The 25075-nt window shown below is 35.9% G+C and overlaps 3 protein-coding genes across 3 annotated transcripts; 2 read left to right on the forward strand and 1 right to left on the reverse strand.

The window, feature by feature from the left end:
- The first annotated feature begins 298 nt into the window (after positions 1–298).
- Positions 299–5880, forward strand: LOC145611141 (uncharacterized). Its single transcript, XM_081666386.1, has 5 exons — positions 299–846; positions 1914–2017; positions 2357–2533; positions 2788–4646; positions 5528–5880. The coding sequence occupies exons 1-5, from the start codon at positions 671–673 to the stop codon at positions 5675–5677; spliced, it is 2466 nt and encodes an 821-aa protein (XP_081522512.1). The 5' UTR covers positions 299–670; the 3' UTR covers positions 5678–5880.
- Positions 5881–8710: 2830 nt separating this feature from the next.
- Positions 8711–11856, forward strand: LOC145611196 (large ribosomal subunit protein uL18). The gene is made up of 9 exons (XM_081666487.1): positions 8711–8790; positions 9672–9741; positions 9848–9939; positions 10199–10325; positions 10429–10508; positions 10585–10701; positions 11078–11212; positions 11298–11467; positions 11575–11856. Exons 1-9 carry the CDS (start codon positions 8788–8790, stop codon positions 11687–11689), a joined length of 909 nt encoding a protein of 302 aa, XP_081522613.1. The 5' UTR covers positions 8711–8787; the 3' UTR covers positions 11690–11856.
- A 5554-nt stretch (positions 11857–17410) lies between these two features.
- On the reverse strand, positions 17411–22575 carry LOC145612019 (uncharacterized). Its single transcript, XM_081667396.1, has 5 exons — positions 22373–22575; positions 21325–21542; positions 20001–20246; positions 19547–19695; positions 17411–17861 (listed from the first exon to the last, which is right to left on the reverse strand). Exons 1-5 carry the CDS (start codon positions 22460–22462, stop codon positions 17665–17667), a joined length of 900 nt encoding a protein of 299 aa, XP_081523522.1. The 5' UTR covers positions 22463–22575; the 3' UTR covers positions 17411–17664.
- Positions 22576–25075: the final 2500 nt, after the last annotated feature.

Genomic DNA, 25075 nt, shown 5'->3' on the forward strand with positions numbered 1-25075 from the left:
ATTTTGTATCAAATGAAATGTTTTGACTAAAGGTATTAAACGGTAATGATTCAATGCAGTTCGACCTCAAGTTCAACTCCAAAACTAATAATGTCAAAAGAAAACCTAAAACTAGATTTGCACTCAAAAGCTTAAACCTAATCTCAAGTTCGAACTCATTTCAATTCAAGATCAACTCAAACTAGCATCGTTCTCAGCTAGATATAAACCTAAATTAGAAATCCGCCATTAATTAATAGACATCGTTAGACCGTCTCATATAAGATTTTACGCGCAATTAAAAAGAGGAAATGAGAGAGCGTTTACAACGACAATAATTCTAGTGGCGTCTCATAAGGTTGATCATTTTGTCTCTCTCCTTCATTCTCTCTCCTCAATTGCGCCAAATAGTAGCAGAAACCCGAGATTAAATCATTGACAAGATCTCTCTATATCTTTCTGATCTTCTCAACTCTAACCCCAACTCTTTCTCTTTCTATAACCAAGTCTTTCCCTAATTTCTTCTTCATTATCTTATTAAATTTCCCCTCTTTTAAGCCTTTTTTGTATTTAATTTATTAATTACTTCTTACCCATTTCATTATTTCTCAGAAAAATTCAATCTTTACTGTTTTGATCGATTAATATGAGCTATTGTGCAATTGGGTCGGAGTGATTTCGCCGGAAAATCATGCCTCCGGCAGTTAATTTGATGGAAATGGCGGAATCATTGCCGTGTTCTTCTTCAATGGAGTCGCGTTTTCCTGATCTTAGAAGTGTTCGATGGCGTATAAATCTTGGGGTTCTTCCCTCTTCTTCTTCCTCCATTGATGATCTTCGCCGTGTTTCTGCCGATTCCCGCCGTCGGTAATTTCTTTGTTTTAATTAGTTTGCTTGCTTGTTAATTAATTTTCATCTGGGGCAAAATTAATTTAGGGTTCATGTTGTTGGCATCAGGTTTTCTGAATTGGGTTTTGGTTTTTAGATGATTTGGTTTCTGGGTTTTAAGTTTTGTTAGCTTATTTGTTTGATTGTATTTTATTGATGAAATTAATTGGAGTTTTGGCCTTATTGTTAGTTTCATAATTGAGCTTACCTGAATTCTTTTTTTAATTGTAATTTTTTAGGGAGATATGTATTTCTGTATTTATGACATTCACAACATTGCTTAATGTACTCCTTAGTAACAGTGTGGAAAGCTGCCGAATTTTGATTAATGAAATTAGAGGTTTGAAAGAAAAATTATGTTCCGGTGGTCATTCTTACTCTCGGGCGAATTTGGTGAATATGTGGTATTTGGTCCTTTTTACTCTTGGGCGAATTTTAATTGTTTGCAAGGACATTGATTTCGCTTGTGTTTTTGATAATTCAGTTGATGTTAGATGCGGTACATTCTTATTACTTGTAACTGAAGGATACATGTTATAATGTGTTATTTGTTTGTAGATATCTTGTGGATTTACTTTTAATTGCTAAAGTTTAATCGTCTTCACGGCACATAATGATGTTTCATCGAGTAAAAACCTGACATTTCATGTACTTAAGTATGGATTTAGCTATGTTTCTCCAATGGAGTAGTCATAAAATATAATTGAGAAGCTCTTTGATATTATTCGAAAGGGTTAGAGTATTAGAGATGAATTTGTATGGTATAGAGAGATTCAAACCACTCAAGTAAAAAATGCATATTAAAAGTAAAGAGATAAGTTGACTTAGATAAGGTGCCATTTTAAGTATACCAAATTCATTAGCTCAATATTTAATTTGATACACTGCTTTATTTGCTTTGGAAATGCACTGTAATATCTTCTAGTAAAAACTTGACAAATCATTTTTTTCAAATTTTTTATTTACAAGCCCGGTGTGTGATTGCCTTCTTGAAAGAATTTAAATTTGTTTCTTGTTCTGAAGGGAAGTAATGTTTTTTTCCACAGGTATGCTGCCTCAAGGAGGCGCCTCCTTGTTGACCCACATGTAACCAAATTTAGTGACAATCCTTCAGATCTAGTTGTAGATAACCCACTGTCCCAAAATCCTGGTGAGCTTTATTTTATGCATTTTGAACAGATTTATATAATATATACTGTACCTTGGGCTTGTTGCTTCGAATTTTCCTCTATATATCATGTATTCTTCATTTTACCATTTATCCAGATCAGACACTCTACATTCCAATAGTGTGAAATCCCTACCTGACATTTCCATTTTCATCTAGACATCTCACTCATCATGAACTGGATAATTTGTAGAGAAAACTGATAACAGGAAAGGAGAAAAATGTAGAAAAAGTTTGTTGTGTATGCTCAAGTACTCATAGAAAGGGGAAAATCGATGAAAGCGGAATATCTGAGTTGTAACTGTGCTGTTTGTTGTGCAGATAGTACATGGGGTCGCTTTTTTCGAAATGCAGAGTTGGAACAAATGGTTGACAAAGATTTATCTCGCTTGTACCCTGAGCATGGTAGTTATTTCCAGACACCAGGATGCCAAGGCTTGTTGAGGCGGATTTTATTGTTGTGGTGCCTTCGACATCCAGAATGTGGTTATAGACAAGGTAGAGTGCGCTTTGATTAGTACTAGAGTTGTTTTTGATGGTGAGACTTGGATGGTTGTAAAAGTTAACATAGTGTATATGATGAATTGTCTTTAAATTTCCTTGATAATATAGTTTTTTGCATCCAGGAGTCAGAACTCATGGAGTCATGACCCATGAATTTCTTGATTAAGTGGATGTTAATTATGATCACTTAGGAATCAAATTTTCTCCTCTGGCTACTAATTCTTTTTTTGTCTGTGTTCCAATTGTAGGGATGCATGAACTGTTGGCTCCTTTATTATATGTACTTCATGCTGATATTCAGCATCTTAATGAAGTTCGCCAAATTTATGAAGAGCACTTTGTAGACAAATTTGATGAGGTTTTGTTGCATGAAAGTCATGATTTCAATTTCAAGATATCTGTGAATAGTCTAGAAGATGATGCTAGCCCTCAAGAAAGACCCAGGAAACATACGAGTTTTTCTGAACTTGATGCTAGTGTACAAACCATTGTTCAGTTAAGTGATCCTTATGGGGCAGAGGGTGAGCTTGGCATTTTGTTATCCGAAAAGTTTATGGAACATGATGCATACTGTATGTTTGATGCTTTGATGAGCGGAGCAGGTGGTGCTGTAGCCATGGCTGAGTTTTTCTCCCATCCACCTGCAAATGCTACCCAATCTGGCTTACCCCCAGTCATTGAAGCTTCATTAGCACTTTACCACTTGCTTTCCATTGTTGATTCCTCACTGTACAATCACCTTGCTGAACTAGGTGTTGAACCTCAATACTTTGCTCTTCGTTGGTTACGTGTTCTATTTGGCCGTGAGTTTTCTCTTGAGAACCTGCTGGTTATCTGGGACGAGATGTTTTCATATGATAACAGTGCATCTGGTACAGTTCCCGCAAATGATCCTGGGGTCTTGAACTCCCCCAGGGGAGCGTTTATCTCTGCCATGGCTGTTGCCATGATGCTCAATGTGAGATCTTCTCTGCTTGCCACTGAATATGTCACTTCGTGCCTTCAAAGATTACTCAATTTCCCTAAAAACGTAGACCTGGAGAAATTGATAGGAAAAGCGAAATCTTTGGTTGCACTTGCTCTAGCTGCTAATGTTCCTTCACATTCTACTCCAGTGATTGGGCTTGGCCCCCTTGGCCCCCAGAGCAAGCAAATGGCAGTGAAAGGTCATGCACATAGCCTTTCATTTGATTCTCGTGGCCCAGGAACACCTGTGAATCTTGTTCCTGAGACATATTGGGAAGAGAAATGGAGAGTTGCACAGGAGGCAGCAGAAACTAAGAAGGAAACTTCTGCCAAACAGGTATCATCTCAGAAGAAAGGTTGGACAGAGAAAATCAAATCAAGGTTATCTAGAACGGAATCTGACCCATCCCCATCAAAAAGAGAAAGTAGACAGAAGGATAAAAGACCAGCTGTCAGAAGAAGTCTGCTTGAAGATTTGTCCCAGCAGCTGAACTTTGGGGAAGATTCTGAAGAAACAGATCATGACAAATTTTCTTGTCTCGAGGACCCCCCTTATATTGAGTCTGATGTATTTGTTCAAGATGCTGAGCATGAAAATGATGTGTGCTCTGGCGAGAGATGTTCTGGCCTGAGTGTTGCCAGTGAAGAGCATTCTCCCGCCTTTTCAGAGCGGCTGAGTCCTGCTGAAAATGACTCTGAGAAGAGCAGTATTGCATCACATATATCCCATGATTCAATTGATGGCGAAACCCATGATTCTTCTTCGTTTCAATCCACTGCAGAAGAGTCACTGCTACCAGTTTCTGATGCTCCAGATGCAAATGCTGATGGAGTGTTTGGTTCTGATAGTAGCTCAAAAGAAATATCAACAACAGCTTCAAAGGAACGAAAAGGTTTATCTGGGAAGTTTCAGTGGTTCTGGAAGTTTGGGCGCCAATCTTCTGGTGAGGAGACTTCTGATAAAAGGCCTGAGGTTGAGGATGTAAAATCATCTGATGGAGGAAGTCTTCAGGTAAATAAACCAGGATCTTCTGTTGATGAGGCAAGTTACAGCCTTGCGAATATAAAATCAGATGGCTGTGACCAGAAAATGTTATGTGTGTTGAGGAACCTTGGCCAATCTATGCTGGAAAATATTCAGGTATTGCTCAAGGTTGAACCTATTGACTTTCTTATTTTGCTCTCTTCAATGATCAGATATAGGTGTTTGCTTTCATATAAAATAGCTATTATTGTTTTTCGCATTTTTATAAATGAAACATGACTACATGAAAACCATGCTTTATTGTGTAAAATGTAAAACCAGAGTGGCATTGATTGTTTAGCTATGACTTTGATCTCAATGTATGTGTGCTTGTGAGGGCTGCGATTGTTGGTCTTCAGCCACTGATTTAGGGCCACACTAAAGATTGAAGGCAAGTTGTTGTGTTATGTATTGAGTAAATTGTTTTGGGAGGGGACTACTGTGTTTTAAAATACAGTAATAGAGAATCTATCATCGGCAGAGATGTGAGTTTTCATCCCTGCTTAAAAACCTCTCGCCTTTAGGTGGTTCCATTATTGGGTCTTAAGATTTTAAACCAACTTCAAGTTTTGTACTGCGTACTGTTTTTTGCTTATTAGTTCGATGATTGGTAAAAGGTTAATGGCGTGATGGGACTACAACTTTAGTGTTTCCCCACCTTACTGGTAAATATCTGATGTCTTCGGAAGTTAAAATATTTAGGTGGTCCAAATCCAACTTTTGGTTAGGCGTGTAGACTGTAGACAGCAGCTATTACTGAGGCTGTTTATGCAGAATTATGGTAGGTAAGTCATTGGTGGGGAAATTGTCCAGTGGGGTGGCTAAATATGAAATGCTTAGCCTTATGCTCTACTAGAAACTGTTGATGTCTGGAGATTACATGCGTTGTAATTGATGGGCATATGTTGTGAAAGCTGAAGAGCTCTGTCTAACAGCTGATCTTCTATTTATTTTGTTTCTTCCACCGTTGATTAATGATCTTGCGGCTTGTGTGGCAGGTAATCGAGTCAACATTCCAGCAAGAAAGAGGTCAATCTGGCTCATTAGATAATCTTTCTAAACATGCCCTTGTTGAGAAAGGGCAAGTAACTGCAATAACTGCTCTTAAGGAGCTTCGGAATATCAGCAACCTTCTACGAGAGATGTGAGGCTGGTTCAACTTCTCTGTCACCTGTACATAATATTGATTTTGTAGCTAAATGCTTCTACATGTATACAAAGAATAAAGAGAAATTCTATATTAGCTCAGCTTTAGTAGATTGAATTGTCTGAGAGCCTGCAAGAGCAATTTGTAAATGAGTAATGCCATTTGTTTCTGAATCCATATTGGATATTCCATTTTGTCGATTAATTGCGAAGACTTCTACAGTTTTGGGCATTCTTTCCACACAAATGAAGCACGGTTATTCACTTTGGGTTTCTTGAAATATTACAGGAAAACTGTTTACAGGTGAGTGTGGTGATTGCAGGTTTGCTATTCACAAGTTGATATAATGTGCTGAATTGTAAAATCCGTTACAAGGTCGTAAATTAGAGAAATATTGAAATAAACATAAACCCCAATACATTTGGGCATGGGCATTGCAAAGGTATATCGTCCAAAACCTACCTACTTATATTTACCACCATTCCTTTGTACAAACACAACCGAGCACAGTTGAGGTGAAATTTTTTATACAAACTCAGGGTGCAAGAAGCATTAAGGCTATTTTTCGCTCATTTGATGTTTAAATGAGCAATAATCATTCTTAATTTAATCATCAAAATATTCAAAAAATACCATAGCTCCGTAGGTGTACCGTGTACATGGATGTATATACGTAGTAACAACCTTTTACAATTACAATTGGAGCCCCACGTGTCTTGTTGGCAAGCCTCATGCCCAAGTGGGTCAAGAAAAGACTTGTGCACGTTTCATGTTGGGTTCTTTTATGTTTGTTATCTCCAATTAGCTTACTGTAAGTAATAAATTATTTTTTTAGCCATTCGACATATTGGTTTTGCCCAATTATAGGTCAAATTTATTTTGGGTATAAGTCGAGAAGTTTAGTTTGGATAAGTTTTGACAGAGATAATAGCAATAAAATCTTGTTACATAAAGTACAAAGATTTAACTTTTAAAGAGTAAAATTAAAACTATTTAGACCTAATTAATCATATACAGATATACTTGTGTATGCCAATTTGATTTTGAAAAATTATTATTATTTATTTTTTTTTGGAGTGAAAAAGGAGGGCAAAGCACCAAAGAAAAAACAAACTTAGGGCCTGTTCTCTTACGTTGAAATTCAATTCAATTCAGTTCAGTTCAGCTGAGTTCAGCTCAATTCAATTCAGTTCAGTTCAGCTCAGTTCAGTTCAGTTCAATTCAGTTCAGTTCAGCTCCTAATTTCCTTCTCTTATAAAATATTCAGTTCAGTTCAGTTCAGCTGAGTTCAGTTCAGTTCAGCTGAGTTCAGTTCAGTTCAGCTGAGTTCAGTTCAGTTCAGTTCAGCTGAGTTCAGTCAATGAGAACAGGCCCTTAGCGTACATATACACACTAAGGAGAAAAAATAGAAAAAAAAAAAAAAAAAAAGAAACCAAAACATAAAGCCAACAAAGTCCTAAGTTGTCAAAGCCAAGACCTTCCTAGCAATAGTAACACTACCCAAATGTTTCAATAAAACACCCTTTTTTTTTTTTTTTTTAAAGACAATGGCTATAAAGCTTTAAACAAACAAAAACCTACCCATTCCCACTGGTATACTTCCAGTTCATGGGTATGGATACAACACTAGTAGATTTACAAGACTGACACGAAAGTTCATGACCCTGACTTACGAATGTGAAATTAGAACTACAAGTACAATAGCTAGAGTTCAAAACGAACTTCTTCTGGTAATGAGGAGGATCAGAAATGGGGGGATTAACAATCTTTCTCTTCTTTCCAATCTGGGACCTGCAACTAGAAAACATGTTAGTAGAAGTGTTAGAGGCAGCACTACTCGGGATCATCCTTCTTCTCTTCCCTGCGTTCCATTGTCGAATAGCTTTCCTAGTAATTGAACCTCAACTTAGCCTTCGTGAATTAACCTTGGATTTGCAGATGAAGTTGAAATTGATGGAGGATGCTGAAGATAGACTAGATGAGACATTAGTGATTTCTGTCTCAAAGATAACCAAGCGTTGAGTAAGCTCAACTTCATGATTAACAAGCCAATTCGGCGCCGGATTAACTTCACGATAACAGTGTTGAATCGTGACTTCCCAACCTAGTCGATGAATCAAGCTCTTGCATTTTCTAAACGATGAAATAGTAGGAAGAGGAGGTAAGTAGTATCAGGACAAAGAAACTTATTTAAACTACTAACTAGGTGTTTTCTTAGTTGACATCTTTCTTTTATCACAAGTTCACAACGCACAAATTAATGATTAATACCCCTAAACATCAACAACTAAAAGTTATATAACTAGATTTTATTATATACTCATTGAGACGATTCAACACAAGATCGCACATGATTATGTTGCATTAATTACAACAACTAAAGTTAGTAAAGTTCGGAATAGTGTCAAAAGTCAAAACGAGACAGAAGTAAAATGTGATCAACTACGGCTCAACATGCTAACCTGACCCGAATTTGGCCTGAGAAAGGCGGGTATAGGTAAGCCATAAAAGTAACCCAAACCCAACCCGATAAACCCACTTTGGCTCGACAAGCCCACCACCTTTTTTACGGGACTAGTCATGACATTTGATGTTAAAGCTTGAGTTGATCTAGATTATTTCTGATCACCTCTCTATACTACTCCTTTCATTTCTGAATACTCTAATTGATAAAGTCAAACTTGATACAAGTGTCAATGCATAACTTTAACCTTAGACATACTTTGTAAATGATTAAATGTTAAAATATAAAAAATTAATATAATGATAAAATTTATTTTTATACACCGTTAAAAAAACGATGATCAAATTTAACATCTGAATAGCGGAAAAAAGTCAAACGTGTTAATTATTTAGGTAAGGAGAAAAATAAACATACCGAAGCTAAGCATAGTAGTAACCAAGAATTTGGTTACAAAATCCCAAACCAAAAGTGGAACCAAGAAAAAAGCCATTAAAACCCTAGAACAAATCTAGGCCGTCGATCTAACAATCTCGAAGAAACCCTAGGGTTTTTATCGCCCTCATTCTTCATAAACTCACAGTCTACACTCTGCTGCTCTTTCGCGCTTCTCTCTCCTCCTTTCTCTCTCCTCTGCTGCTGTCGCAACAATGGTGAGCTTCACTCTCTTCTACCCTCTTCTCTGTTACTATCGATCTTCATCTCTTTTTGTAGTTTTGTTTGTAATGGTTTGAACTTTTTTGTTTGTGATGAACTTTGATGTGATTTTCATTGAATTGATTGATTTGCTTTGGGTTTCATTTCTTCCCCTGTTGAAATGGATTGATTGCTCAGATTAAGTGTTTTCCCTAGAAAAATTGCATCTTTTTTGAAGTTGATTGATTTATTGTGGAAATGTATTGTGTTTTAGGTTATTTAGTGTTTAATTGCAGATTATTGTTATTGAGATTGGTTTTTTGCTGCTTTTTTTGCTTTAATTTGTAACTTAGGTCATTTATTATGGGGATGTATTGGCTGATATAAAAGTTTTGTGATTGAGAAAAGGGTTAATCTTAATTGTAATTGTGCTGAACTTTAATCCTAGATGTATTATTGATAATCGAGAGTATTGGGTGAAATGCAAATCATGAAAGTGGTGCCATTTATATAGTTCAACAATGTATTTAAGCCTAGACATTTTAATGGATATTTACTGGAAAATCACTATTATGAAGTTTAGATTATGTGGCTTATAAAATGTATTATGGAATTGTAGATTGTTGGGTTTGATTGCTTGATCCTTGTGTAAGTATAGCGCCAGTACACTCCTACTTTGCATTTCGTAAATATGGAATGTTACTTTGGTGCTTCGATTACCGATGGTATTGCTTTAAAGTACAATGATTTGTTTGCATTTTTTAGAGGAATGATTATAGTAAGCTTTATCATGAATCTCACTTGTTGCCCCTGTTTTTCTAGTTATTAAGTTGAATGGTAGATAGTTGTATGATTTATGTTACCGCTTTGCTGATGGTATAGTTTCCATGTGCTGCAGGCCTTTGTGAAGGCTCAAAAAACAAGGGCTTACTTCAAGCGTTACCAAGTAAAGTTCAAGAGAAGAAGAGGTCAGTCATATAGGAGTTTGAGTTTTGCATTTACTTGTCGGAATTGTTTAGTAGTCTTTTTGATTGTTTTTCTAAAACTAATTTTTTCTCGTTTATGTATCAATAGAGGGAAAGACCGATTACCGTGCCAGGAATCGATTGATTAACCAAGACAAGAACAAGTACAACACTCCTAAGTACCGTTTTGTTGTGCGATTTGTATCCTTTGCTACGCTACTAGCCTACTAATACTAAATTAACTGTTCACTGAATTATCACATATGAGCAATTTGATTTCATCTGTCACTTTCTTTAAAGAACCAATGCTCTTTTCAACTTTTAGTTTACATAATTTGCTGTATGTTTTAGCCATGATACAAATTTTTAATTTTATCCAAGAACTTAATTTGAAATGATTTGATATATGAACTGTAGCATGATGTCCATTTTCGTAGTTCTGCCTTAACATGTAATGCAGACTAACAAAGATGTAACTGCACAAATTATATCTGCAAGCATTGCTGGTGATATTGTTCTTGCTTCAGCCTATGCTCATGAGCTTCCCCGCTATGGGCTTGAAGTTGGTCTTACTAACTACGCTGCTGGTAAATATCCTACTGAGCCTTGTGATCCGTCATACTTATTTAAATATCTTATGCTGTTGACCTGTTAGCATATATTTATGTCATTGTTAATTGCCTTTTTTAGCATACTGTACTGGACTTCTTCTTGCAAGAAGAGTCTTGAAGATGCTTGAGATGGACCAGGAATATGAAGGCAATGTTGAGGTAGTTAAATGATCTAATCTTGTGATTTGTCTGAATATGCATAACCCTTCTAGTCTCTGATGAGTTTGTTTGTCAGGCAACTGGTGAGGACTATTCTGTTGAACCTGCTGAAACAAGGAGGCCTTTCCGTGCTCTTCTCGATGTTGGTCTTATTAGGACAACTACAGGAAATAGAGTTTTTGGTGCTCTTAAGGTAAAGTTTTTATTCTCTTCTTATGTGTGTAATTAGAAGGTGTCTGGAATACCCGTTGTATTGTAAATCTTATATATGATGTCTCTAATCCTGTTTAGTCTTAACCTAGGGTATTTTGTCAATTTGATTATGTAAGTAACTTCATTTGCTATTTAGTGAAATTTTAGTGATGGTGCATTGATGTCATTTGTTCAAAGTCATTTAGGTTTAATGCTATTTACCTGTATGGTAAACCCATTGAATATCTCAAATGAATTGATACATTTTCATCACGGTGTTGCTGCTGCTTTGCAAGTTCTGATGTTGATAAATATCAGTGCGTAGTGTTTGAGGAACATTGATAAACCTTGTTTGACCAATGCTCTCTATTTTGCAGGGAGCACTAGATGGTGGTTTGGACATTCCACACAGTGACAAGAGGTTTGCTGGTTTTGCAAAAGACGGCAAGCAGCTTGATGCTGATGTCCACCGCAAGTACATCTATGGTGGACACGTTGCTACTTACATGAAGGTAGGTATTGAGATTCAGAGTTCTTATATAATTATGCACGCTTCTGACTCTTTTGTGGCTCTAACTCTGATGTTCAATGTTATAGACTCTCATGGAGGATGAGCCTGAGAAATACCAGTCTCATTTCAGTGAATACATCAAGAGAGGAATTGAGGCTGATAATTTAGAGGCTCTGTACAAGAAGGTTCATGCTGCCATCCGAGCTGATCCTATTGCCAAGAAGTCTGGCAAACAGCCACCAAAGGAGCACAAGAGGTGAGCGTTGCTGGAGGGATTTTTTGTTTTTAATTTTTATATTTCCTTTTCCTTGGCATGCGGACTTCACTGTATTATTACTAACTTAAATAATTTTTTTGCTTCAGGTACAATTTGAAGAAGCTGACCTATGATGAGAGGAAGGCTAGCTTAATCAAACGATTGAATGCCCTAAATGCTGCTGCTGGTGCTGACGATGATGAAGAGTCAGATGAAGAATGAAAATCCCATTGGCAGGCTTATTAGGCAATTATGAGTTTTTGTTTCATGCAGTTCAACTTAGATACATTAAGTTTTGTTGGGTTCACCTACATTGGCATTTTTGCAGGATCATGTACTTGTTAGATCTTATGAGAAGTTTAAGTAATGACAGAATGGAACTTCAGTTATTTGCCCTTCTTTTCATTGAGATTTTCCTGACGTTTGATCACCTTATTACGGCTTTTGGCGTATGTGGTGTTTGCTGTGGTGGGTGAAAATCGATTGTTTGCAATTTTGTGCTTCGTAATGTGTTCAATCGTCCATGTTGAATATGTTTGCTTCCTTGTTAATCTATGTTTTTGAAAAATTGAAGTTGAATATAACACGGGCTAAAAAACTACAGATTTCTGAATAATATGATCGTATGTTCTGATTGAGTAATAGTGAATATATTAAGTTGGCTAGCAGGAGCTAAATAGGATTATAGGACTCAATGCTTGATTAACCTCTCCATGTGTTGATTTTTTCATCTACCTCTCTTGTGCAAACTTTGGTGAGCACCTAATGCTTGAAATTGGGAATCTCAAGAAGTATATGCACAAGTTCTGAAGTTCAGGATACAATTACAAACATTTAGGTGCTGGTCAGTTCGTCGCTATCATAAGATTTCACAAGTTTGGCTAAATTTGTATGTGATGAAGTTATGCACAAGTTCACTGGTAAACCACCAACAACTTATATATTTTTAAAAGATGATAACCCTAATTTGTAGATTGATTTTATGAAATCAGTGCAAGTTGTAATCGAGTAAATTTACTATTTAAAGGCATATTGGATGGTTTTATCCACCCAAATGGGCTCCCGGAGGGTATTAGGGACCATGGTAAACATCTCGCCAATATTTATTTCCGGCCGAAAAAAGGTCAAAGAGAAATTATGGAGGTTACGGAGCCAGGTGGCGAAAAGTTTCGAGATCCTAGGGGAAACATCTCAGGGTCATATAATGTCGTTTGGAACATTATGTGACCATTATATGTTGTCATAAATATCCGTGGTGTAGCTTCATTTTATGAAATCAACGCAAGTTGTAATCGGGTAAATTAACTGTTTAGAGGCATATTGGATGGTTTTATCCACCCAAATGGGCTCCCGGAGGATATTAGGTACAAAGGTAAACATCTCGGCAATTTTTATTTCCGGGCGAAAAAAGTTCAAAAAATTTAAAAATTGAAGGCTATTATCCACACTTTTTTAGGAATTTTGGAGGTTATGGGGCCCGGTGACGAAAAGTATTGAAATTCTAGAGGATACATCTCAGGATCATATAATGCCGTTTGGAACCACATATGACCATTATATGTTGTCATAAATGTCCGTGGTGTAGCTTGATTTTATGAAATCAGTGCAAGTTATGATCGGGTAAATTGATGGTTTTACTACCCAAATAAGCTCCCGGAGGATATTATAAACCATGGTAAACATCTCGGCAATTTTTAATTCTGGGAGAAAAAAGGTTAAAAGATTCAAAAATTGAATAATATTATCCACGCTTTTTAAGGTATATTGGATAGTTTTATCCACCCAAATAAGCTCCTGGTATTAGAGACCAAGGTAAAACATCTCAGCAATTTTTATTTCCGGGTGAAAAAAAGTTAAAAAATTACAAAATTGAAAATTATTATCCAAGCTTTTTAAAAAATTTTGGAGGTTACGGGCCCGGTGGCGAAAAGTGTTGAGATCCTAAAATACATCTCAGGGTCATATAATGTCGTTTTGAACCATATATGACCACTACCATATATGACCACTATATGTTGTCATAAATATCCGTGGCGTAACTTGATTTTAAGAAATCGGTGCAAGTTGTAATCGGATAAATTGACTGTTTAAAAGCATATTGGATGGTTTTATCCACCCAAATGGGATCCCGGAGGGTATTAGGGACCACGGTAAACACCTCGACAATTTTTATTTTTGGCCAAAAAAGGTTAAAAAATTCCAAAATTGAAGACTATTATCCACGTTTTTTGATAAATTTTGGAGGTTACAGGGCCCGGTAGCGAAAAGTGTTGAGATCCTAGGGGATACATCTCAGGGTCATATCGTTTGGAAGCATACATGACCATTATATGTTCTCATAATTGTCGGTGGTGTAGCTTGATTTTATAAAATTCGTGCAAGTTGTAATCGGGTAAATCAACTGTTTAAATGCATATTAGATGGTTTTATCCACCTAAATGGGCTCTTGGAGGGTATTAGGAACCATGCTAAAGATCTCAACATTTTTTATTTCCGGCCAAAAAAAGGTCAAAAAATTCAAAAATTGAAGGCTATTATCCACGCTTTTTGAGGAATTTTAGAGGTTACGGACCCGGTGGCAAAATGTGTTTAGATCCTGTGGGATACATCTCAGGGTCATATGATGCCGTTTGGAACCATATATGACCATTATATGTTGTCATAAATGTCCGTGATGTACCTTGATTTTATAAAATCAATGCAAGTTGTAATCGGGTAAATATACCGTTTAAAGGCCTATTGGATGGTTTTATCCACCCAAATTGGCTCTCAGAGGGTATTAGGGACCATGGTAAACATCTCGGTAATTTTTATTTCCGAGCGAAAAAGGGTCAAAAATTGCAAAATTGAAGGCTATTATCTATGCTTTTTGAAGAATTTTGGAGGTTATGAGGCCTGGTGCCGAAAAGTGTTGAGATCCTAGGGGAAACATCTCAGGGTCATATGATGTCGTTTGGAACCATATATGACCATTATATGTTGTCATAAATGTCCGTGGTGTAGCTTGATTTTATGAAATCAGTGCAAGTTGTAATCGGGTAAATAGATTGTTTAAAGGCATATTGGATGGTTTTATTCACCCTAATGGGCTTCCGGAGGATATTAGGTACTATGGTAAACACTTCGGCAATTTTTATTTCCGGGCGAAAAAATGTCAAAAAATTCCAAAATTGAAGGCTATTATCCACGTTTTTTTTGGAATTTTAGAGGTTACAGGACCCGGTGTCGAAAAGTGTTGAGATCCTAGGGAATACATCTCAGGGTCATGTAATGTCATTTGGGACCATACATGACTATTATATGTTTTCATAAATGTTGGGGGTGTAGCTTAATTTTAATAATATCTGTGCAAGTTGTAATCGGGTAAATCAAATATTTAAAGGCATATTGGATGGTTTTATCCACCCAAATGGGCTCTTGGAGGATATAAGGGGCCATAGTAAACATCTCGACAATTTTTATTTCTGTACGAAAAAAGGTCAAAAAATTCCAAAATTGAAGGCTTTATCCACGCTTTTGAGGAATTTTGGAGGTTATGGGGCCCGGTGGCGAAAAGTGTTGAGATCCAAGGGGTTACATCTCGGGGTCGTATAATGTCGTTTGTAACCATATATGACCATTATATGTTGTCATAAATGTCCGTGGTGTAACTTGATTTTATGAAATCAGTGCAAGTTGTAATCGAGTAAATCTACTATTAAAGGCATATTGAATGGTTTTATCCACCCAAATTGGCTCCCCAAGGGTATTAGGGACCAAGGTAAACAACTCGACAATTTTTATTTCCGGGCAAAAAAATGTCAAATATTCCAAAATTGAAGTCTATTATCCATGGTTTTTGAGGAATTTTGGAGGTTATGGGCCCGGTGCCAAAAAGTATTGAGATCCTAGGGGAAACATCTCGGGGTCATATTTTGTCATTTGGAACCATATATGACCAGTATATGTTGTCATAAATGTCCATGGTGTAGCTTGATTTTATGAATTAAGTGCAAGTTGTAATCTGGTAAATTTACTGTTTAAAGGCATATTAGATGGTGTTATCCACTCAAATGGGCTCCTGGAGGGTATTATGGAACATGGTAAACATTTCGGCAATTTTTATTTACGAGTGAAATATGGTCAAAAAATTTTAAAATTGAAGGCTATTATCCACATATTTTTGAGGAATTTTGAAGGTTATGAGGCTCGATGCCGAAAACTGTTGAGATCCTAGGAGATAAATTCTCGGGGTCATATAATGTCGTAAGGAATCATATATAACCATTAGTCCATTATATGTTATCATAAATGTTCGTGGTGTAGCTTGATTTTATGAAATAAATGTAAGTGATAATCGGGTAAATTGTCTGTTTAAAGGCATATTGGATGGTTTTATCCACCAAAATGGGCTCCCGGAGGATATTATGGACCATGGTAAAAATCTCGACGATTTTATTTCCGGGCGAAAAACGGTGAAAAAATTCCAAAATTGAAGGCTATTATCCACGTTTCTTGACAAAATTTTGGAGGTTACATGTCTCGGTGGTGAAAAGTGTTGAGATCCTAGGGGATACATCTCAAACTTATATAATGTCGTTTGGAACCATACATGGCCATTATATGTTGTCATAAATGTCTGTGGTGTAGCTTGATTTTATGAAATCTGTGCAAGTTGTAATCGGGTAAATCCACTGTTTAAAGGCATATTGGATGGTTTTATCCACCGAAATGGACTCCCGGAGGGTATTAGGGACCATGGTAAACATCTCAACAATTTTTAATTCCGGCCGAAAACAGGTCAAAAAATTCCAAAATTGAAGACTATTATCCACGACTTTTGAGGAATTTTGGAGGTTACGGGGCCCAGTGGAGAAAATGTTGAGATCCTAGGGGTTACATCTCGGGGTTATATAATGCCGTTTGGAACCGTATATGACCATTATATGTTGTCATAAATGTCCGTGGTGTAGCTTGATTTTATAAATCAGTGTAAGTTGTATTTGGGTAAATCTACTGTTTAAAGACATATTGGATGGTTTTATCTACCCAAATTAGCTCTCGGAGGGTATTAGGGACCATGGTAAACATCTCGGTAATTTTTATTTTCGGGCGAAAAAAGGTCAAAATTATCAAAATTGAAGGCTATTATCTACACTTTTTGAGGAATTTTGGAGGTTATGGGGCTCGGTGCCGAAAAGTTTTGAGATCCTAGGGGATGCATCTCGGGGTCATATAATGTCGTTTGGAACCATATATGACCGTTATATGTTGTTATAAATGTCCGTGGTGTAGCTTGATTTTATAAAATCAGTGCAAGTTGTAATCGGGTAAATTGATTGTTTAAAGGCATATTGGATGGTTTTATTGATCCAAATGGGCTCACGGAGCGTATTAGGGACCATGGTAAATATCTCAACAATTTTTATTTCCGGCAGAAAAAAGGTCAAAAAATTCCAAAATTGAAGGCTATTATCCACGCTTTTGGAGAAATTCTGGAGGTTACGGGCCCGGTGGCGAAAAGTGTTGAGATCCTAGGGGATACATCTCTGGGTCATATACTGTCGTTTGGAACCATATATAACCATTATATATTGTCATAAATGTCCGTGGTGTAGCTTGATTTTATAAAATCAGTGCAAGTTGTAATCGGGTAAATAGATTGTTTAAAGACATATTGGATGGTTTTATCCACCAATATTTTCTTACATGAGTTTGATTACAATTTGATGTCTCGTTCCAAGCAAAACAGAGGGAGTATATTACATCTTTCTGTAGCAAATTACTTTGTACTCCGTAGTAAACATGACACTTGTGACAGCAGGAATTTTTCCAAGAATCTACAATGTTGTCCATTACCTTTAAAGGCAGTTACCATTGATAAAATAATAAAAGTGAACACCTTCTACCCTCACATTAAGATAAAAAGATATTGATCCAACAATAAAGTAAACACTTCGAAAGTGAAAAAAAAGAAATATAATTTACTAAGATATACTCATTGCTCTACAACATGAACACCTTCTACCCTCACAGTAAGATAAACAGATATTGATCTGCAAACTGTTTAACAGGTATAAACTATAAAACTAATCTTCAATTCGAACCTAGACATCGTAATTCTTCTAATACAATCCATCTATTGTACGATGCATATGTTGAAATTAATTTTAATGTACTTGGCATGGGTGGAGTGATTTGGTTAGTCCATTAAGCCTTTAAGCATGATGTTCCATGTTGTGAAATCCAGGGAGGAGAGAGGTAATGAAACCGAAAACTATCATCTGAATCTCTTTAACTATACCCCACCAATGGTTGTCTCCTTCAGCTCCGGCCTCCGGAGCAGCTTCATTTTCAGCAATACGTTCTGCACCATCTGCTGGTGGATTGTCATTTTCTGCACCAGGTTGTGCATCTGTTGCAGTGAAGTTAATGCATCGCACACATCAGTAGAACATCCAAAGTCATAATAGAATATCAGAACAATTAACCACTTGAGGAAGTACAATATGATTATTAGTAAAAATATACACACGAAACTCCAATATAAAGCAGATTAATTCACATTAAAATTCTTACTGAGTGTTGATTCTTGTTCATTAATTACCTTATCTCAGCATGATTGACTTCAAATAGAAGAGTTGATCTTTGAGTTTAACTCGCCAAATACTATTCTTAATATAAGCTGACTAAGACCTTCTAAATTGAAAATTCACCTCCAACATATTACTTCTATCATATGAAGTTAACTTCCCATAAATGATTCTGCCACAAATATGCAGAGAATCGGAGAGCTTGTCTGGTTTTGGTGGTTCCACTAATCATTTTCTGAATTTCTTCACATACTTTTTACATATAACCACAATAAAGTCCCTTTACATTATTCTGTATCCTATAAAGTATAAACTATAGTCAAATAAATATTGGGTATTTTACGTGTGTCCAACTTTGGGCCTTCACAACAATCCATGTCTATCAGTGGCCTTCATTAGCAAACAATCACAAGTCAAAGGGTCACACAGAAGCTTCTTATTGAATGCATCGTTCATACATTGTATATGATACGGATCTTGATGATCCAATGGACAAAACAAAGGCAACGACTTCTAAGGGTCAATTCAATGGCAAAGAGCCAAAGACACTAAATCCCAATTTAAAAATTTGTTCTAAGTCTTGACAAGAATTTCACAATTATCAGTCCCTACTTTTAAATATAAAATGACCCCTTAATATAAGGTTACTCGACTAATATAAACACAAAAAGATAAAAATTTTAAAATAATAGAATCACATTATAATATTCCTAATAAATAACAGTCCTAATATGATACAGAGTACTAGCTTAAAGTCTTAAACCAATTAATGTGAAAGTGCCCATTTTTTTTTTTCCTCCAGCTAATTCCATGAACTGAAATGTTTACCACAATCCCAAAATTGCAATATAGTAAGATCTCGTCCCCCAGTCCCCACTCTCCCATGAAACAAATTACTTACTCTACTAAATCATCTTCTTACTCATCTGACACTAGTAATCACAATCTACAAAACAGTGTTTCTAGCACCTTCATTACTATTCAGAATATTTGCTTATCATCTTTGAACCTCTACTATTAGGTATGAAGCTATTTGTATCCTCGTAAATTATTCGAACACAATAACCTCAATATTCCAATGTATTTTAATCCCAGGGTACAATATCTCTTGATACCATCTCTTAATACACCTTACGAACCGCAAATGCTCCATTGAACCCCATGCAGTCATGCACTCGTGTAAAGATTGGAAACCCCCTCTAGATTGGGAAGGGAGAGGGGAAGAAATAGACCATGGAGAAAAGAAAATGTTGTATATCTTATGGATGACAGATGATAATTAAGTAATGTACGTTGCAAAATCAACTCATCAGGAAAACTCTCAAGTTTTACACTATCAGTGATTCAGTGCTCAAGCAAACAAAAGAGCATCACATCTAGACTTGATGATACCCTTAAGATGGTCATGAAACAGATAACCATCAAGGGTGACATTTTTCTTCAACAATTATCACCAAAAATGCATGCAATGTGCAAGATTTCTAAAAAAAAGTACATAAATTATTACCAGCAGCAGCTGCAGCAACATTATCATCCCCTTGTCTAACAATCGGGTCAACCCTGGCAGCAGGCCTTGGTGGCCGGGGAGGAGCGGCTGCCCTGTGCATTGCTTGTGAAATCCAACGCATAAGTGGAGTTAAAGCTCCAGTCTGGTATCTGCAGTACCCCATCACAAAGGATGAGTGATAGTAGACTTTTTATGTGAAGATTTCATATTAATATATTAAGTGAAGAGTGCAAGGAGAGGTATCCTCAGAAGCAAATTGTGCATATGGACAGCCACACAAACATGCACACAAAAGTTTGGTACAACAAAGCTTTCCAGTCTATTGTGAGTGATGATCCAAAAAGCTAATTCGGTTTAAACACAAAAGCACAGAACTTTATGATTAAGAATTCTATTTTAGACTTAAGTGAAGATGCATTAGATAAAGACCCATAATTGCACTTTTTATACTTACAAGTAGACGATAAATGCAAAGAACACAAGCAGAGCAAGCCTTTGTCTCGATCCATCTTGGTTAAATATAAAGATCACAGCTGCCAACTTTAATATGAGCAGCAAGTCAAGCTGAAATGCGATCTGAAATCTCCGTACAACAATTTGTCTTTGAGGTCCAAGCTGAGGTTGCTGTTGCTGTGGCTGCTGCTGACCCGCCTGGCTTTGCTCCCCACTAGCAGTTCCAGCCTCAGAGGATGCTACTCTCCTGTTACAATTGTGCAACAAAGTTAATAGGTTATGCTGTATCATCTCTCATTTCTATCTTGTACAACAGAACCATTCCACCCCTTTTATAAGTCCACAATCTAGATCTCCCGCAACCAATTCTTTCATTGACAAGTGCATACATGATTGTTGTCTCATAAATTAATTGTCTGGATCTCTAGCATTAATCATCAGACTCTCAGTTTGGTAAACAAATAATACACGTTGTAACATTACTCTAGCAAACTCTAATCAAATTACAAATGCTGAAGACTCTGGATCACAACAAATAACGAACAAAAATCACTTACTTCAATAAGAATAGCATACTAGGTGTAATAACCAACTAACTAAGATGCTAAGGAGACCAGATTCTACATCTAGTCTAGCAATTCTGGTAAAGTCAAAAGTGTATATTGAAACATTCATAATATAGGATCTGTAAACAATTCAGTTGTTAAGACTGTATGCCTCTTGCTGCAAATAAAATTTAGGGGAGGGAAACTGAGATGTCAAGCAGGAATTTGGTTAAACAGAGATCCAATATTCAGCTTAATCACCCCTTCCTGTACTCTCTGAAGAGTAAATTTGACATCCCTGGTGTTTACCAAAATCCCAAAGGAATAAGATTGGACTCAGCTACTATCGTAGCTCCTCATTTCTAGAAGGTATTCTCATTAATAATAAATAAAATCCAAAGGTGAAGAGGTTTAAACACAGTCATCTCTAACCACCCCCCCACTCCCACCAAAAAAAAAAAAAAAAAAAAAAAAGAACAAAACAATTTGCTGAATATTCCAAAGTTTATAAGGTGAAAATAATAGTTTAGCTTTGCTACCATTATCTCGTACAGTAGAAAATTCTGCCAAAACATTGGAATGGTTACCTAATCCCCTGATCCTCTTTTGTTGAGGCCGAGGGGACTATTCCACTTACACTCAACTTACAAACTAATCAATTCTAAGCTTATACTAAAAAAGGGTATATGAATAACAAATTCAAAAAGTGTTGTAGCAGAAGTTACAAAAATATTAAATCAAACACTACAAACCTTGAAACATTCCAAAATCAATACTTACGTTGGTGTGCTATATGTTAGAGGAATGAGAGTATTAGTGGGAATTCCAGTGACAGTTCCCACAAATGGAAGCATTGGAACAGCATAAATGCCCGGTCCACGATTATTCTGCTCTGGGTTCTGCGCATTAGCAATGCCTGGAAGTAGTGTGGGGTACATGATTGGTAACATATTGACACCACCATGTTGTAGAGGTGGAAAATAAGGGAAATTCGGCACCTGAGACAACATGTCAACTACAAAGTGAGATCGCGTGACAACAAAGTGAAACTCCAAATCACGATAATATATTTCAAACAATAATCAATTAATCAGATCACAAAGAAAAATCATAATAATTCCATAAGAGTCATAACCATAATATAGACATTCACACAAAGCGCTTCTGGCCAAAATGTTCCCACAATCCCTAATTTATAGGTTCCTAAGATCAAACTTCAAAAAACTTCAATCAAACGATTTAAGTCCTTCGGAATTGAGGCAAGACAAACCTTTTGTAGAGAGTAAGTCTATATTCTTCTCCACATTGCACAATGATCTCTTGTAAAACTAAGTTCCCCATTCATTAATCAAAATAACACACATCAAAACCCTACAACAAAGCCTTAAATTCATCCCAAATAATAGTTTCCATCAACATCTCATATAAGGAAAGTTAACTCCTTAGGCTTAAACGTGCGGAAGCAAACTAGCTTAATCGGTTAAAGTCTCGAGTTTCGTACCCATGATCGAATCCCATATTCCCATACCATCTACAAGACTACAACACCATGCTCTACACTCTTTCCACACCAAAATAAACTAGCTAGCAATGAATCCTCAATTTAGCAGAATTAGCATAAACAATCAAAACATAAACTATTAGCATCAAAGAAATCAGAGATAATCACAGGCATTAAACCTAAAACCAAAAAAGATCAAATTTTTCACAAATTGACAAAATCACAAACTTAAACCAATCAAATTAACAATGAAAATAATACTGAAAACCCTAAAAACAGATCTTAATCATGAAAAAGAAACAAAATTAATATGCAGTAGAATAAAACCTGAGGAAGTTTAAGATCATCGTGAGAAGGTTTAGGTGGAGGTGTAGAATTGTCGGAAATGGTGGGCTGATTATCGGAGTTTTCCGCCATTGTTGTTACTCTGATTTTCTCTCTCCTCGGAAATAATGGTACCGCCGATCACTGACTTCGCTTCAATGTTTTAGCTTTGCAACAATTTTTTGATTTTGTTTTTATTTTTTATTTTGGGATAATTTGGAAGTAGAAAGAAATTAGGAAAAGGAAAATAAACGTGGAGTTTATCATGGATACCAATGAAAAATTGCCATGTAAGCAACTTAATAAAGTCAACATGGGTCGGACTTTTGTCACCATGATATGAGAATCGATCCCGTGATCATCTAATATTGGAAAGAAGCTCTAACCCCATGAGTCTCTCAAGCTTAATTCAAAATTTGAGTTAGAAAACACAGTTTTTTATACTTTCTCAGTTCTTTTTTACTTGACATGTTTCTTTTATCACATTTGCCAATGCAAAACTTTAGCGATCAACAACTTTAATTCTCCATAAGTAAAAATTAGAATAGTTGTATATTATAATAATACTTATTGAGACGAATTCAAAAAGATCCCACATGAATTTATTTATCCTTACGTATCATTCACAAAAGACGGGTCAAAGGAGGGGTGTTGAATAGTGTAAAAATCAATGCGGGTCAAGTAAAAAAAACAAAGGAAGTATGTAATTACATGGTAGTTGGCAAAGTTCCATGCACCTATCTATTGTTGGTATTGTATGTTAAGGTTAAATTTTTGATATATTTTTTGCTTAAAATTATGAAAGCAATTGGTTGATAAGTTATTTTTCTCCATATAGTTTTATTTAGATTTTTGGATAAAAAATTAATTAAAAGGTTATTAGTACATACAAAGTATATATTTGATAACTTACAAAGTTACAAGTTCAAAGTATTTATATCTAATATATAATTGTAGAGTAAGTGAATGAGGAGCCTCCAAAACCTCATTCCTCAACTCTCATGCATTTAGGTTTTTTTTTAATTTATTTTTATTTTTATTTTTTTTTTGTGAGGAAAAAACTACCCATCCCACTACTTTATTTTTAATTTTTTTTATCTTTTTTTTTTTTTTTAAAAAAAATCAATAATTACCAATAACCATCCTTTAATAACTACCCGTGCATGAGCACGGGTACACTCTAGTTTATAAAATCAGTTAGAAGAATTTGACGTTGATTTCCCATTAATTGAGAATCATGGTTTTTAACGAGAATCAAGATCTAGTTTGGGTTGTTAGATCTCTATAATCAAGCGAACAAGATATTACACGTGTCTATATTTTTAGCATTGTTGTAATTTTGTAACATTCCAAACTACTTCCCAATCCTCTTTACTTTAAAACTAGCCTTCTGTCTCGTGCAATGCACGAGTTGTTCATAGATAATTGTATTGAGAGATGAGTGAGGAAATATCAATAAATTAGTATGGGTGTAATGTGTAACAAAAACCATGATTAAAGAAATTTATCTTTTTAGACTTTGATTCAAAATGAAGCTTTGTAAAAAAGAAGGTGAGGGGAACTAAAATTAAATAAGAAAAGGAAAAGGTTGAATTGAAGATGGGAGATGAAGATGAAGGGTTTAATGAAAGAGTGAAGAAAGATATCGTAATAAATAAAATTAAACATATAAGATGACATGTGGCACATGGGCTTGGAAAAGAAGATGAAGAAGTGTAATAGGATGAGGACACATGTCTTTTTGGTTTGAGTTTTTAAATACTAAGTATAGATATAGATATAGATATAGATTTGTTTAATTTACTTTTGGATCAATTTAATTTATTTACACTTTTTTCTCTTACTTTTAATTTTAGAGCAAAATGATTTAAGAGATTGTTATTCAATTTTTATTTAGGAGGATGGTTTTATTTCATTTATTGTCAAAATATTGCCGAGTTCAAAGTTTTGTATCGTGGGATATTTGGTTATGAACCAATATACGCTTTAGTACACTTTTTCATTTTGCACTTTGGATGGATTGTTCTCGATTTTAGTTCTCATAGACCTTGGGTTAATTTCTTTGTCAAAATTGTTAACGTAAATTATTGTTCATTCAACTTAAAAGTGGGTGGAGAAAAAGTTTGTAAAAGTAAACAAAATTAATTGAGAGTTTTTGGACCCTTTTGAGACATTGCAATATCATGGAAATGTCTATAATAATATAGCATTTTAATAGTCTATTTATAAGGAGTTAACCATCCAAAGGGCACGTGTCGTAGGCTAAGCTCACGCGGTGGATGCGTCGTGAGAGCTGCCTTGAAGTACAATTTCTACCGAGCAGCGGGTTGAATCCTTTGCATACGACTTAAATACGCGACGGGTATTGTAAGTGACAGAGTGACCTTGCTGCCACGATCCACTAAGATTTAGCCCTATGTCGCTTCGATTCGTCCCACCCCCACCTTATTCCTTAAAAACACCTATATTATGGAAAACGAGGTTAACGATGCATCTCGTATGCTAAAAAAAGGCTAAGTATGGGATTAAGACAAGTGACAAAACCTAAGTATTGGGATGTTGGATGGTACAAGGGGCCGTGTGGCATGTGCACAACACATGTGCACCCAAGGACAAGGCATACCGAGTTCTGGGCACTATTTACGACTCCCAAAGCTCTTAAGGCATAATAATTAAGGATGAACTAGATGGTTCCGGGCACTATTT

Source organism: Chenopodium album, chromosome 24 (genome assembly GCF_948465745.1).
Source record: "Chenopodium album chromosome 24, dcCheAlbu1.1, whole genome shotgun sequence".
Taxonomy (NCBI): Eukaryota; Viridiplantae; Streptophyta; class Magnoliopsida; order Caryophyllales; family Amaranthaceae; genus Chenopodium; species Chenopodium album.

Bases quoted from the DNA above. Each gene is read 5' to 3' on its own strand.
- LOC145611141 (XM_081666386.1), top strand. From the start codon at position 671: ATGCCTCCGGCAGTTAATTTGATGGAAATGGCGGAATCATTGCCGTGT. The intron at 2,018-2,356 runs GTGAGCTTTATT...TTTGTTGTGCAG, and splicing joins CCCACTGTCCCAAAATCCTG to ATAGTACATGGGGTCGCTTT. The intron at 4,647-5,527 runs GTATTGCTCAAG...CTTGTGTGGCAG, and splicing joins CTATGCTGGAAAATATTCAG to GTAATCGAGTCAACATTCCA.
- LOC145611196 (XM_081666487.1), top strand. The intron at 10,326-10,428 runs GTAAATATCCTA...TGCCTTTTTTAG, and splicing joins TCTTACTAACTACGCTGCTG to CATACTGTACTGGACTTCTT. The intron at 11,468-11,574 runs GTGAGCGTTGCT...TTTTTGCTTCAG, and splicing joins CCACCAAAGGAGCACAAGAG to GTACAATTTGAAGAAGCTGA.
- LOC145612019 (XM_081667396.1), bottom strand. From the start codon at position 22,462: ATGGCGGAAAACTCCGATAATCAGCCCACCATTTCCGACAATTCTACA. The intron at 21,543-22,372 runs GTTTTATTCTAC...ATGTTGTCTCAG, and splicing joins ATGATCTTAAACTTCCTCAG to GTGCCGAATTTCCCTTATTT. The intron at 19,696-20,000 runs GTAAGTATAAAA...GGGGTACTGCAG, and splicing joins TTTGCATTTATCGTCTACTT to ATACCAGACTGGAGCTTTAA.